Here is a 16,174-nt window from a genome sequence, read left to right on the forward strand (position 1 = left end):
TTTCTAAGAGATACTATACTGGAGTATCTGGAGAAGAATAACCTTATGACCCAATATCAACATGGGTTTACAAGAGACCGTTCCTGTCAGACTAATCTGATAAGCTTTTATGAAGAGGTAAGTTCCGGACTGGACCAAGGGAATGCAGTGGACGTGGTGTACATGGACTTTTCAAAAGCTTTTGATACGGTGCCACACAAAAGGTTGATACATAAAATGAGAACAATGGGGATAGGGGAAAATATGTGTAGGTGGGTTAAGAGCTGGCTCAGGGATAGGAAACAAAGGGTGGTTATTAATGGAGCACACTCGGACTGGGTCACGGTTAGCAGTGGGGTACCACAGGGGTCAGTTTTGGGCCCGCTTCTTTTTAACATATTTATTAATGACCTTGTAGGGGGCATAGAGAGTAGAATTTCAATATTTGCAGATGACACTAAACTCTGCAGGGTAATTAATACAGAGGAGGACAATTTTATATTACAGGAGGATTTATGTAAACTAGAAGCTTGGGCTGATAAATGGCAAATGAGCTTTAATGGGGATAAATGTAAGGTCATGCACTTGGGTAGAACGAACAAGTTGTATAATTATGTGCTTAATTGTAAAACACTGGGCAAAACAGTCACTGAAAAAGACCTTGGTGTATGGGTGGACGACAAACTCACATTTAGTGGCCAGAGTCAAGCAGCTGCTGCAAAGGCAAATAAAATAATGGGATGCATTAAAAGAGGCATAGATGCTCATGAGGAGAACATAATTTTACCTCTATATAAGTCACTAGTGCGACCACACTTAGAATACTGTGTACAGTTCTGGTCTCTGGTGTATAAGAAAGACATAGCTGAACTGGAGCGGGTGCAGAGAAGAGCGACCAAGGTTATTAGGGAACTAGGGGGTCTGCAATACCAAGACAGGTTATTACACTTGGGGTTATTTAGTTTGGAGAATCGAAGGCTTAGGGGTGATCTTATTACAATGTATAAATATATGTGGGGACAATAAAAAGACCTTTCTAATGATCTTTTTACTCTTAGACCTGTGACGGGGACAAGGGGGCATCCTCTACGTCTGGAGGAAAGAAGGTTTAAGCATACTCACAGACGCGGATTCTTTACTGTAAGAGCAGTGAGACTATGGAACTCTCTGCCATATGATGTTGTAATGAGTGATTCACTACTAAAATTTAAGAAGGGACTGGATGCCTTTCTTGAAAAGTATAATATTACAGGGTATATACACTAGTCTCCTTAATATTGCGTTGATCCAGGGAGCTAGTCTGATTGCCGTATGTGGAGTCGGGAAGGAATTTTTTTCCCCAATGTGAAGCTTACTGTTGCCACATGGGGTTTTTTTGCCTTCCTCTGGATCAACATGTTAGGGCAAGTTAGGATAGGATATGGGTTGAACTAGATGGACTTAAAGTCTCCCTTCAACCTTAATTACTATGTTACTATGTTACTATGTTACTAAGTGCTTCACAGAAGTTTATAACGTAGAGCCGTGAAAATAAAAAATCCATTTTTTTTCCACAAAAATGATCTTTTCGCCCCCAAATTTTTATTTTTACAAGGGTAATAGGAGAAATCATACCCGCACAGTTGTTATGTGATTTGTCCTGAGTACGCCGATACCCCATATGTGGGGGGGAACCACTGTTTGGGCGCATGGGAGAGCTCAGAAGGGAAGGAGTGCCATTTTGGAATGCAGACTTTGATGGAATGGTCTGCGGGCATCATGTTGCGCTTGCAGAGCCCCTGATGGGCCTAAACAGTGGAAACCCCCCACAAGTGACCCCATTTTGGAAATTAAACCCCCTAATGAACTTATCTAGATGTGTGGTGAGCACTTTGAACCCCCAAGCGCTTCACAAAAGTTTATAAACGCAGAGCCGTGAAAATAAAAAGTCTTTTTTTATTTCCACAAAAGTGATTTTTTTAGACCCCAATTTTTAGACCCCCAAAGTTGGCAAATAGTGGAAACCCCTCAATTCTTGCTCCAACCCTAACCCCAACACACCCCTAACTCTAATCCCAACCCTAACCCTAATCCCAACCCTAATCCCTAATCCTAATTCTAACCCTAATTCTAGTTCGCCCTAACCCTAATTCTAACCCTAGTCGTGACCCGAGCCCTAACCCTAGCCCTAGCACAACCCTAACCCTAACCCTAGCCTAACCCTAGCCCTAACCCTAGCCCAACCCTAACCCTAGCCCAACCCTAACCCTAGCCCAACCCTAACCCTAACCCTAACCTAACCCTAACCCTACCCTAACCCTAACCCTAATGAAAACTGAAAAAAAAAATATTTTCTTTATTTCATTATATTGGCCTATATAAGGGAGTGATAAACGGGGGGGTTATGTACTATTTTTTTTATTTTGATCACTATGATCGTTTATCATAGTGATCAAAATAATGAATGGAATCTGCCAGCCGGAGCCGGCAGATTCCCGGCGGGCGCACTGCGCATGCGCCCGCCATTTTCAAGATGGCGGCGCCCATCGGAGGATGCCGGCGGGATGTGGGACCACCGGGAGGGGACGGAGGGCCACGGAGAGGTACCGGGGGGGGATCGGGGACCCTATTTCTCTCTCCTCTGATGTGCGATCACATCAGAGGAGAGAGAAATTAAATGTAAAATCGCGGCTTTTTTTTTTTTTGCGGTTGCCGTTATAGGGTTAATAACGGCGATTGCAAAAGCGGAGGTCGGTAAAAACCGACCGATTCATGTTCTCTGGGGTCTCGGCTACCCCTAGCAGCCGAGACCCCGGAGAAAATCCGACACTGGGGGGCGCTATTCACTTAAATCACAGCGCCATGAATTAACGGCGCTGTGGTTTTAGTACCCTTAATAACTGCCGTTAAAAGGCGTATCGGCAGTCGTTAAGGGGTTAAAGATTAGAAATGGGTGATTTAGAGAGATGACACAAAAGTGAAAAGACTAGACTTTGATAGGTGCAAATGGGTCTGAAACAAGGGCAAAAGAGGATAACGGATTCAGAAATTGATGGAAATGTCAAGTTTGGTGGAGAAAGCCTGGTGATATGGGGTTGTTTCAAGGCCAAAGGCATTGTATACTTGACCAGGATCGATGTGGTCTCAAAGCTGAGCTATATGTGAGTATCCTACAAGACGAGTTACTTCGCACACTCAAGAACTATGGGTATGAAAAAGAAGACATAATGTTCCAGCAGGACAACAACACAGAGCATATGTCAAGATCGAGGAAGAAATGGTTTAATGACAATGAAGTAGAGGTGCCGGAATGGCCCCCACAGTTCCCAGACCTCAACCAATCAATCACTTGTAGAATTGAAGAAGAAACTGTATACATACCCAAGTAAGTTCGCCTTTATTCACCAACTATGGGAGCATGTGGAAGAGACCTGAGATCAAATTTCGGTCAACACATGTTTGAATCTAATCGAGAGCAAGCCCAGAAGTATACAGGCAGTGTTGAAAGCCAAATGTGGATTTACAAAACACTAACAAAATAATAAAAATTTAAATTTAGATGTTTAGGAGCTACAGTCATATGTTAAGGTTTGGGCACCCCTATTAATGTTAACCTTGTTTCTTTATAACAATTTTGGTTTTTGCTATTTCAGTTTCATATATCTAATAACTGATGGACTCAGTTATATTTCTGGATTCAAATGAGGTTTATTGTACTAACAGAAAATGTGCAATCTGCATTTTAACAAAATTTGACCGGTGCAAAAGTATGGGCACCTCAACATAAAAGTGATATTAATATTTCGTAGATCCTCCTTTTGCAAAAATAACAGCCTCTAGTCACTTCCTGTAGCTATTAATGAGTTCCTGGATCCTGGATGAAGGTATTTGTGACCATTCCTGTTTACAAAACAATTCCAGTTCAGTTAAGTTTGATGGTCGCCGAGCATGGACAGCCCGCTTCAAATCATCCCACAGATGTTCAATGATATTCAGGTCTGGGGATTGGGATGGCCATTCCAGAACATTGTAATTGTTCCTCTGCATGAATGCCTGAGTAGATTTGGAACGGTGTTTTGGATCATTGTCTTGCTGAAATATCCATCCCCTGTGTAACTTCAACTTCGTCACTGATTCTTGCACATTATTGTCAAGAATCTGCTGATACTGAGTTGAATCCATGCGACCCTCAACTTTAACAAGATTCCCGGTGCCGGCATTGGCCACACAGCCCCAAAGCATGATGGAACCTCCACCAAATTTTACTGTGGGTAGCAAGTGTTTTTCTTGGAATGCTGTGTTTTTTAGCCTCCATGCATAACGCCTTTTTGTATGACCAAACAACTCAATCTTTGTTTCATCAGTCCACAGGACCTTCTTCCAAAATGTAACTGGCTTGTTGAAATGTGCTTTTGCATACCTCAGGCGACTCTGTTTGTGGCGTGCTTGCAGAAACGGCTTCTTTCGCATCACTCTCCCATACAGCTTCTCCTTGTGCAAAGTGCGCTGTATTGTTGACCGATGCACAGTGACACCATCTGCAGCAAGATGATGCTGCAGGTCTTTGGAGGTGGTCTGTGGATTGTCCGTGACTGTTCTCACCATTCTTCTTCTCTGCCTTTCTGATATTTTTCTTGGCCTGCCACTTCTGGGCTTAACAAGAACTGTACCTGTGTTCTTCCATTTCCTTACTATGTTCCTCACAGTGGAAACTGACAGGTTAAATCTCTGAGACTACTTTTTGTATCCTTCCCCTGAAAAGCTATGTTGAATAATCTTTGTTTTCAGATCATTTGAGAGTTGTTTTGAGGAGCCCATGATGCCACTCTTCATAGGAGAATCAAATAGGAGAACTACTTGCAAGTGGCCACCTTAAATACCTTTTCTAATGATTTGATACACCTGGCTATGAAGTTCAAAGCTCAATGAGGTTACAAAACCAATTTAGTGCTTCAGGAAGTCAGTAAAAAGTAGTTAGGAGTGTTCAAATCAAGAAAATGATAGGGTGCCCATACTTTTGCACCGGTCAAATTTTGTTAAAATGCAGATTGCACATTTTCTGTTAGTATAATAAACCTCATTTGAATCCAGAAATATAACTGAGTCCATCAGTTATTAGATATATGAAACTGAAATAGCTGTTGCAAAAACCAAAATTGTTATAAAGAAAAAAAGGTTAACATTAATAGGGGTGCCCAAACTTTAACATATGACTGTAAATGGTAACAATGATGTGACATGACAGGAATCTGCATAACTAATCATATACTAAATAGTTGCAAGTCAAATTTCAGTATGAGCTCTCCAAGATGATTGTCTATAAAATGATGGCAGTCTCAAGCTCAAAGCAGAAGAGGATAATGAGATATAGAGACTGATAGTCAACAGTTCAAAACATTGTTACCCTTTTGCTCTCCAAATTACATGATGCAATTTGTCGGGTCTTTGCTGTCCATCATTGTATGTACCTAAATTTAAATCCTTCTATGGACCAAGATTTTTTTTATTAAGTCCTGATCTGCAAAAACATATTATATTTTTAGAAAATGATGTGATGGAATTCCAAGAGGATGTACTTACTTTTTCTCATCAGTATATGTGAGGCTGTGAATGTGGAAGGTGCTGAGGTTGGGTCTGGGATTGCGGTCCATGTATCAGATCGTAGTTCTGGAGATGGTGACGACACTCGGACACACATCAGTCACTTCTGTGATCTACAGCATAACGTTACACAACTCAGCAAAGTTTCATTTTTTCGCTTTCATTTTTTTATCCTCGCCTTTTTTATTTTTCCACTAACATAGCCGAATGGGACTTATCTTTTGGGGAACGAGCTGTGGTTCTGAACATTCATTTCACCAAAAAATGCATTAATAAGAATGAAAAATATTCAATGTGCTGCGAATGTAAAAAATATATATATATACTGTATATATATATATTCCCCACAGTTGTTTTAAGTGGTTGCGTTTACTACATTCACTATGTGGAAAAAATGACCTGGTAACTTTGTTCTACACGTCAGTATGGTTATGGTCATGCCAAATCTATATGCGGCTCTTTATATTTTAATATTTAAAAAAAGTATTGTATCAGTCACCGTATTCTTACAGCCGAGACGCTTTATTTTTTTGCCAATAGAGTTATATGAGGGCTTATTTTTGGCTGGGTGAGCTGTCATCTTTGATTGGTGCCATGTAGTGCTCTATATAACTTTCTAACATCTTTTTGTTTCATTTGTAGGGGATGATGTGACTGATAAATAATTGCTGAACCCCAATGGGCTATGAAATCACAGGGCTTCCTAAAGTCCTGATGGAGTGCTGCTTTCATTAGCTAGGCAGATAGATAGATAGATAGATAGATAGATAGATAGATAGATAGATAGATAGATAGATAGATAGATAGATAGTTATGGGATAGATAGATAGATAGATAGATATGGGATGGATGGATAGATAGATAGATAGATAGATAGATAGATAGATAGATAGATAGATAGATAGATAGATAGATAGATATGGGATGGATGGATAGATAGATAGATAGATACGATAGATAGATAGATAGATAGATAGATAGATAGATAGATAGATAGATAGATAGATAGATATGGGATAGATAGATAGATAGATATGGGATGGATGGATGGATAGATAGATAGATAGATAGATAGATAGATAGATAGATAGATATGGGATGGATGGATAGATAGATAGATAGATACGATAGATAGATAGATAGATAGATAGATAGATAGATAGATAGATAGATAGATAGATAGATATGGGATAGATAGATAGATATGGGATGGATGGATAGATAGATAGATAGATAGATAGATATGGGATGGATGGATAGATAGATAGATAGATAGATAGATATGGGATGGATAGATAGATAGATAGATAGATACGATAGATAGATAGATAGATAGATAGATAGATAGATAGATAGGCAGATAGATAGATAGATAGATAGATAGATAGATAGATAGATAGATAGATAGATAGGCAGATAGATAGATAGATAGATAGATAGATATGGGATAGATACGATAGATAGATAGATAGATAGATAGATAGATAGATAGATAGATAGATAGATAGGCAGATAGATAGATAGGCAGATAGATAGATAGATAGATAGATAGATAGATAGATAGATAGATAGATAGATAGATAGATAGGCAGATAGATAGATAGATAGATAGATAGATAGATAGATAGATAGATAGATAGGCAGATAGATAGATAGATAGATAGATAGATAGATAGATATGGGATAGATAGATAGATATGGGATAGATAGATAGATAGATAGATAGATAGATAGATAGATAGATAGATATGGGATAGATAGATAGATATGGGATAGATAGATAGATATGGGATAGATAGATAGATATGGGATAGATAGATAGATATGGGATAGATAGATAGATATGGGATAGATAGATAGATATGGGATAGATAGATAGATAGATAGATAGATAGATAGATAGATAGATAGATAGATAGAAAGCTTTCCATGAAACACTAAAGATGTCAGGCCAGCCATGACATGTCCCTGCTGCAGACTATGACCATATAGTATATATACTGGACATAGCCACACAGATAGTTTTCTGTAGAGATGAGGCAGGGGTCGTGCTCTCTGAGTGGTCGCATGTGTCGCACACTGACATTCTGCTGTGTTCGTACAGGATAACACAATCTCCCCGATTTGTCGCACTGTGGGTGTTATGGCGCAGACACAGAGGTCGCGTCCTCCGCTCCAGGCCCGGGTGCGGCCACTGTCCGACATTCCTGTCCCCTCGGTCGCCCGGCATCCACCAATGAGGAGGGGGCTTCCCTGGGCGCCATTTCTCCCGGTATTCCACCCACTCCATGTAAAGGATTGTCGCAGGGAATTACAACGAAATCTCCGCTCCTCTGTGTCGCATGGTGACACGGAGCAGCGCCCTGCGTCCTGCGGGGGACACGTGCGGACCGTGCGCTCTCCGGGACACGGACACGTGACCTGTGGAATTGTCTAGAAACAAAAATAATGACAACCTGTATTCAGCCGACGAAGATCTCGGGCTGGGAACAGACTGACAGGAGAATGCGACATTTAGAAATGTTTACACCGACTAATAATCCGAATAAAAGGAGATAACACGGGGAATAAAACACTCCGAGGATTCCGCACCTGGGAAAAATTGTGTCTCCCAGTTGTGTAGTTGCCGGCAGGGGTCGCTGCAGCACACACCTGGCGGCAGGTAGCAGGTGCGGCAGTCCTGTGTGATCGCTGCGATCAGGGTCACTTGTTCCTTTGTACTGAGAAGGGGCTGACTTTCTGCAGCACTTAGATAGATGCAGATAATAAGACGGAGAGTTTACATGAATTGTTTCCTTCTTTGCATGTTGCACATTTATAGTTCTAATAGCTGCTTATGAAAGAGACATCTATATATAATTATGTATTATTTAATATTGATGCACAGCTATTACACTTTTTACCTATGTAAATAACTATATATATATATAGTCATAAATATTGATAAATTATAACTATTTCTACGTCTATGTACAAAATATGTCTATTGTATGTCTGCCTCTGTATAAAATAGATTTTATACAATTAAGACTATTTTCCCTTGTACATTTCATACATTTATTACTACTTTCACTCGATATAATATAATTTCTACAGATATTACTATGTCTACCTTTTTTATAATATATATTTTATACAATTATTACTACTTCAACCTTTAATATTTTTTGTGCAATTTTTACTACTTCTTTATATAGTATTTTTGGTACAAATATTACTATTTCTGCCTCTATATATTCTATCCAATGATTGCTATTTCTGCCTTTATTTGTAGATTTTATATAAATATCACTATTTATTCCATAATATATTATATAAAAAATATTATTTCTACCTTTCTGGAATATATATTTAATTTAAAAAAATGACAATTTCTTCCTCTAGATTTTGACATCCCCACATACAATTACCCAGAGATCTGTCACTATGCAGAGAGTATGGGCAGGGCTCTATCCTTAGGCTTGGGGCATGGAGTGACTGGGGACTGATGATGACTAGCCTGGCATCTCTCAGTGCCAGCACTCACTGCTGTCAGGAGGGTGTCATCCTGCCACTGTGCCAGGCATCTTAATGGCAGGAGATGTCTGTACACCTGTGGGGTCAGACATCACTTAGTCACCTTGACATGTATGACTTGTGAATGGCCAGGACTGAACAGTGTGAACTGGGGGTGAGCTGACAACACAATGAGTGGAGGACAAAATCTGGAACCGTGACCCTCATAGACTGTCCACCCCAAACTATGGTTTCCTTATCCCATGTACTTTTTACTTCTATTCTTTGCAATGTAGTTAGTTGTTTTTAACATTGTACAAACTTCTGCAAGTATAAATACACCTGTATGTGTTATATAAGAAATGTAATAATAATAACAATAATAATAACATAAAATACTGATGCTGTTAATATCAGCAATCATACACTTCTGAATGTAGAAATACACCTGTGTATACTCTACAGTGAAGGTGATAGTAGTAATAATAATAATAATAATAATAATAATAATAATAATAACATAAAATACTGATGCTGCTAATATCAGCAATCATACACTTCTGAATGTAGAAATACACCTGTGTATACTCTACAGTGAAGGTGATAGTAGTAATAATAATAATAATAATAATAATAATAATAATAATAATAATAATAACATAAAATACTGATGCTGCTAATATCAGCAATCATACACTTCTGAATGTATAACTACACCTGTGTATACTCTACAGTGAAGGTCATAGTAATCATAACATTAATATTCATAATAATATTCATAATAATAATAATATGAAGTCCTGATGCTGTTACTGTCAGCAATCATACACTTCTGCAAGTATATACACCTGTATGTGTTATAGAAGAAATGTAATAATAATAACAATAATAACATAAAATACTGATGCTGCTAATATCAGCAATCATACACTTCTGAATGTAGAAATACACCTGTGTATACTCTACAGTGAAGGTGAGAGTAATAATAATAATAATAATAATAATAATAATAATAATAATAATAATATAAAATACTGATGCTGATAATATCAGCAATCATACACTTCTGAATGTATAAATACACCTGTGTATACTCTACAGTGAAGGTGAGAGTAATAATAATAATAATAATAATAATAATATGAAGTCCTGATGCTGTTACTGTCAGCAGTCATACACTTCTGCATATATATATATACCTTTGTATACTGTACAGTGAAGGTGATAGTAGTAATAATAATAATAATAATAATAATAATAATAATAATAATAATATGAAGTACTGATGCTGTTATTGTCAGCAATCATACACTTCTGCATGTATATACACCTGTGTATACTGTACAGTGAAGGTGATAGTAATAATAATAATAATAATAATAATATGAAGTCCTGATGCTGTTACTGTCAGCAGTCATACACTTCTGCATATATATATATACCTTTGTATACTGTACAGTGAAGGTGATAGTAGTAATAATAATAATAACAATAATAATAATAATAATAATAATAATAATAATAATAATAATAATAATAATAATAATAATATGAAGTACTGATGCTGTTATTGTCAGCAATCATACACTTCTGCATATATATATATACCTTTGTATACTGTACAGTGAAGGTGATAGTAGTAATAATAATAATAATAATAATAATAATAATAATAATAATAATATGAAGTACTGATGCTGTTATTGTCAGCAATCATACACTTCTGCATATATATATATACCTTTGTATACTGTACAGTGAAGGTGATAGTAGTAATAATAATAATAATAATAATAATAATATGAAGTACTGATGCTGTTATTGTCAGCAATCATACACTTCTGCATGTATATACACCTGTGTATACTGTACAGTGAAGGTGATAGTAATAATAATAACAATAATAATAATAATAGTAATAATATGAAATACTGATGCTGTTAGGTGCGCAGTGCCCTCTGCCCGGTGATGATCCCCAGCCCCCTGTCAGCTCCTACCACAGCCCCCACATCCCTCCTGAGGGGAGTAGTGGTAGTGGGGATTCCTGCGCCTCTCCAGCCCCCCACATCCCTCCTGAGGGGAGTAGTGGTAGTGGGGATTCCTGCGCCTCTCCAGCCCCACACATCCCTCCTGAGGGGGGTAGTGGGGATTCCTGCGCCTCTCCAGCCCCCCACATCCCTCCTGAGGGGAGTAGTGGTAGTGGGGATTCCTGCGCCTCTCCAGCCCCCCACATCCCTCCTGAGGGGAGTAGTGGTAGTGGGGATTCCTGCGCCTCTCCAGCCCCACACACAGGAGCCGTCCATGGCTCCATCTTCCCCTCTCCCGGTAGTGAGGCATTGAGGCCATTGAGCCCGTCTCTTTCAGCCATTGTTGCGCCTGCTCGCCGGCTTTCTCATGCTAATCCGCGTGTTAATCTCTTTTTGTCCGCCTTTCAGCGTTTTGTCATTCAGTTTAGCCCGTTTTGGTCAGCCATGTTATTTATTTATGCGCCGGCTCCTATTCAGGGCTCATGTATTTTTTATTATGTTGTTTCTCTGTCACGCAGTGTCAACTCAGTCTATTGAATGGGGGCTACTTGGGGCTGAGGGACAAAGCGTGTACACATCGGCGGCTATTCAGCGGGGCCAGCTGGATGGGCTGAAGAGAACCTGCTGAAAAGAGGCGGCTGACAATGGCCCGGAGCCGGCCACAATGCTAACAGGTTTCCAAATACCGCTGATTGCTGCCCGGACAATGCGGAGAGAGCCGCCGCTTCTCCAGAGCGGCACTCCAACCAACAACACTCTCCCCAACCTCCAACCCCACCATTGTCCCCTCACAAAGCCCCCTCCACTGGCTAAGCGCTCCCACTGAAGGGCAGAAAGGAGCCCATTCACCCGCGCCAGGAAGAGAGAAAGGCGGCGGCAGGGGGGCCGGGAATTCAGGAGATCGGGGGCAACTGCACTGGGCTACGGGAGGAAAGAGCCAGACACTCCTGGGAACTGTATGGGCTGGTGCAAGGGACCCAGAGACAGAGCCACCCCTGTGTAGGAGAAGGGACCCCCAAACCGCCAAACCTGCAGAAGGGACCCCCAACCCAGCAGAAGGGACCCCCAAACCTGCAGAAGGGACCCCCAAACCTGCAAGGCTGGACCCCGAGAGCTCCACACCATATAGGTGTCACGTCACAGAAAGGGTTAATGGCATTCAAGTCTCTTCCGCATTACTTCTATATTGTCATTCGCAGGGAAATTGTCAGCAATCTTAGAGAAAGTGTTTTTCTTTCTAATTATATTTATACTATATATACCTATATATTTATATATATATAGTATAAATATAATTAGAGAGAAAAACATATATATATATATATATATATATATATATACACACTGCTCAAAAAATAAAGGGAACACAAATAGCCTGTTGCAAATGTATTAGCTTTCTCTTTATTTTTTGAGCACTATATATATATATATATATATATATATATATATATATATATACATATAATCTGTATGATGTAAAATGATCAGCAAATAATGGGCACATCAGTTGCTGGCAATTCCGACAATTGGATGACTGGCGAGCATGTGTCCTGCCTGCACTAGCTGCTGTGACACAGTGTGGAATGTCACAGATGCCATCACAGGACAGGACACCGGTGGGAGATCTGCGCAGGGGATCACAGTCAAGTTCACATCTGATCCTAGGACTGGTGCTGGGGACAAGCTGCAGCCCCCCATGCCATTCACCTGTTCGGCTGGAGAGGGGGGGTCTTGGGAATCACTGTATTCTCCAGACAAGCAGCAGGAAGTTCCTCGTTGAGAAATGAGGGGCTGCTACAAAAAGCAAAGGAAAGAAGTCTTGAAAGGATTTAATTAACCGTGTCGGGGATAATTACCCCTGGACAGCCCAAATTAGTTTTGCATAATCGCTCCCGAGCAGATGAATATTGCCAGCTCCATGAGGACTGGATTTAAGGGGATCGCTTTAATTACAGAAACAGCAGATTAAATACGTGTTGTAATATTCTATGGAAACCTGCTCTCATAAATGAATGCCTGTGATTGTGCAGCAGGATCTGGGCACTGTTCAGATTTGTGCGGCTAATCAGGAGCACACAATTATTACATATGAAAAAAACCCGCCTCATTCCTTTCTCAGATGGGTCTCATCCCCCCTGTATATTGGGTCCCTTTGATGAAATGACAAGGATTTTCTTGGGAAGCCCTTGTGCTAACAAGATAAAGTGTCCCTGGGACTTTCTCCTCTCAGGATGTCACAGGACACCTCCTCAGCCTCTCAATGGCCTCTGTTCTGCTGAATCGGGAATGCTGAGGAGCAGACAACGGCTTGTTTTTTATCTCCTTTCCTATTCACGATTAAAAATGTGATAAATCTGGTTTTTTGGCTCTGGATAACAAAGGCTTGCTTTAGATTTCCTGGTAAATCCATTGAAGAGGGAAACAAAGGCAGCCTTTAGGGGATAAGTTACACTTCACCCGGACTCAGCAAGTAAGGGCAATTCAGATAGCAATCTTGTTAGTATACTCTACAAGAACTCGAAGCTTTCTCCCCCTTTCCCCTATGAGGGGCTTTATTTCAGCCCTCTCTTCAGCGCTCTCAATCCCTCTAGACAAGCTTCCTCATCTCATATTAAACCAGACCTGGACACAAAACAAGACATTGGAAGGAAATCGTTAAAACCATTTTCTTCTTTACTTTTGTATTACAGAAAGCCAAAATAAAAACTAGAAAGTACATGTTAGCCAGCTCCATTCACAAAGATTAGTTCCATTTTACACATTACAAAAGAAAAGAAGAAGAGCAGAATCAGTGACCGGAATAGGAATCAGTGGTTTATAGCAGCTGCTACAGAGGTGGACCAAAAAGAAACCATGGATGGGTGAGAAGGTCGAACATTCTTGGCAAACAGTTTACACTCTTCTAACCAATAAATATACAATTAGACCAAATGTCTGGCATAGAGAGAAATGAAGAGTCACAAGTTCGAGGTTTTTCTTTCCTTTCTAGAATTTAGACTTGGGATTATTAGAGAGCAGCACATTTTCTGTTAAAGATCTATCATCTGGACTGTACAGATTTACAAGGGTCTTGAAGCCCCTGCTCTCCATTCCAGTGTGGCAGGTTCTCCTGAGCTGAGGACCTCCCAGCCATACACATGTTCTGGGGAAGAGCAGCTGGAAGAAAGTCCTGTCTGATACCTCCTCCATGGAGGGGCTGATCAGAGGGACCTTCTCCCAGCCCCATCCTCAGCGTCCTGCAGGGTGAGAGCAGTGTCCATTCCTGGCATCCAGCTGACAAGTGCAGAAAGTGACTTCAGAAGTGTCCTGACCTTAGCCCACCGATGTCGTGGCAGGGGGACTTGCCTAAAGCCCCCCCACACTGAGGACCATCGCAGCAGGGGAACACATGGCAGCCGTGGGGACATCACCACAAATGCTCACAGGGTTCCAGACGTTCACAGCATAAAAAGACAAAATACCCAGATAATGGCGCCTGACAGCTAGAAATCCCGCACAGTTCCTAGGAGCGAGTTCACACGTCCCACATGGAGCTCCGCCTGGGGGCCGAGGTGACGGTGCCAGGGGCTGCCATGCTGTCATAACGCTGCCGCATAGGCTGTGGCGGGGTAAGGGTCCAACTGAGGCTTCCCCATCCCCGGGAAGAGGATGTAGGCTAAGGGGGGCTGCAGTCCCGGGCTGGGCCATCCCGTGCAGTTACAGGGGATCATGTAGCCGGGGTTTCCGGGAGAGGGGTGAGAGTGAGTGTGACCGCCACTGGCCGCCGCCACTCCCGGGAAGGCTCCTGCGGACTGTGGATACCCCACGGGGGACGCATAGGGGAGAGAGGAAGAGCTGGACGTGATCTCTGCCATCTTGGAGCTCAGGTCAAAAAGTGAGTAGGGACTGGAGGCGCTGCCGGCTGCCGCTGCTGCTGCTGCCGCCGCCGCCGCCGCCGCTGACGGAGGGAAGAAGACCCGAGCTGCCGCCGCCGCCGCCGCCGCCGCTGCCTTCTCGGGGTGGGACAGCAGGGAGTCGGCGTGCAGGCCGGCCACCTTCAGCCCGTCGTGGTCCCCGGACAGGCCGTACGGCATGGGGAAGGCGAACTTGTCCTTCTTCAGGAGGGTCTTGGGCTTCCTGCGCGGCCGGTACTTGTAGTCCGGGTGCTCCTTCATGTGCATGGCGCGCAGCCGCTTGGCCTCGTCTATGAAGGGTCTCTTCTCCGCCTCCGTCAGCAGCTTCCACTCGGCCCCCAGCCGCTTGCTGATCTCCGAGTTGTGCATCTTGGGGTTCTCCTGGGCCATCTTCCTCCTCTGAGCCCGGGACCACACCATGAAGGCGTTCATGGGTCTCTTCACATGATCCACCGGCTTAGACATGGCCCCGGTCTCCTCAGCAGGTCCCAAGTGTCAGAGAGTTACTCGGAGTGGGAGTCACCAAGGTGTCACCATCGTGAGCGGACCGCACAGAACAGCAGTGTGCACAGGTGCTGAGGACACTTCATCTGCTGCCGGCGGAGAAAGTTAGTGACAGTGTGCGAGGAGGGGACGGTGTGACACCAGCTGCTGGGCTGTCCTCTGACAGCACTCAATCACCAGGAGACGGCCGAGCCCGGAGTCCTCACTGGCCACCACATGGCCTCCAGTAGCCTCAGCATGCGCTCACTGCCCGGCTGGCACACACGGCGGCACAAGTTAGGAGCGCTCCAAGTTTCCTGCCCGCGTCCTGTCCGTGTCCTGTCCGTGTCCTGCGCTCCCCTCTCTGACTGCCAGGAAACTAGAAAGAGATTTTTTTGGTTAACTGAAAGTGGGCGGGAGAGAAAGGTGGGAGTGAGCTGGGGAAGAGCCTGGGAGGGGCCGGAGGAGAGCCAGCCACTGCCGCGGCACCGAGCCCCCGCCGGTACGGGCTGTGCAGCCGGCTCTGTGCCCCCTCCAGTCCGGGGCTGTGCAGCCGGCTCTGTGCCCCCTCCAGTCCGGGGCTGTGCAGCCGGCTCTGTGCCCCCTCCAGTCCGGGGCTGTGCAGCCGGCTCTGTGCCCCCTCCAGTCCGGGGCTGTGCAGCCGGCTCTGTGCCCCCTCCAGTCCGGGGCTGTGCAGCCGGCTCTGTGCCCCCTCCA

The 16,174-nt window shown here is 42.8% G+C and overlaps 1 protein-coding gene across 1 annotated transcript; it reads right to left on the minus strand.

The window, feature by feature from the left end:
- Window positions 1-13,733: 13,733 nt before the first annotated feature.
- Window positions 13,734-15,840, minus strand: SOX21 (SRY-box transcription factor 21). The gene has a single exon (XM_073580456.1). The coding sequence runs from the start codon at window positions 15,437-15,439 to the stop codon at window positions 14,660-14,662; it is 780 nt and encodes a 259-aa protein (XP_073436557.1). The 5' UTR covers window positions 15,440-15,840; the 3' UTR covers window positions 13,734-14,659.
- Window positions 15,841-16,174: the final 334 nt, after the last annotated feature.

The sequence above is a fragment of the Dendrobates tinctorius genome, unplaced genomic scaffold (genome assembly GCF_039654945.1).
Source record: "Dendrobates tinctorius isolate UK_male_01 unplaced genomic scaffold, ASM3965494v1 ptg000064l, whole genome shotgun sequence".
Lineage (NCBI taxonomy): Eukaryota > Metazoa > Chordata > Amphibia > Anura > Dendrobatidae > Dendrobates > Dendrobates tinctorius.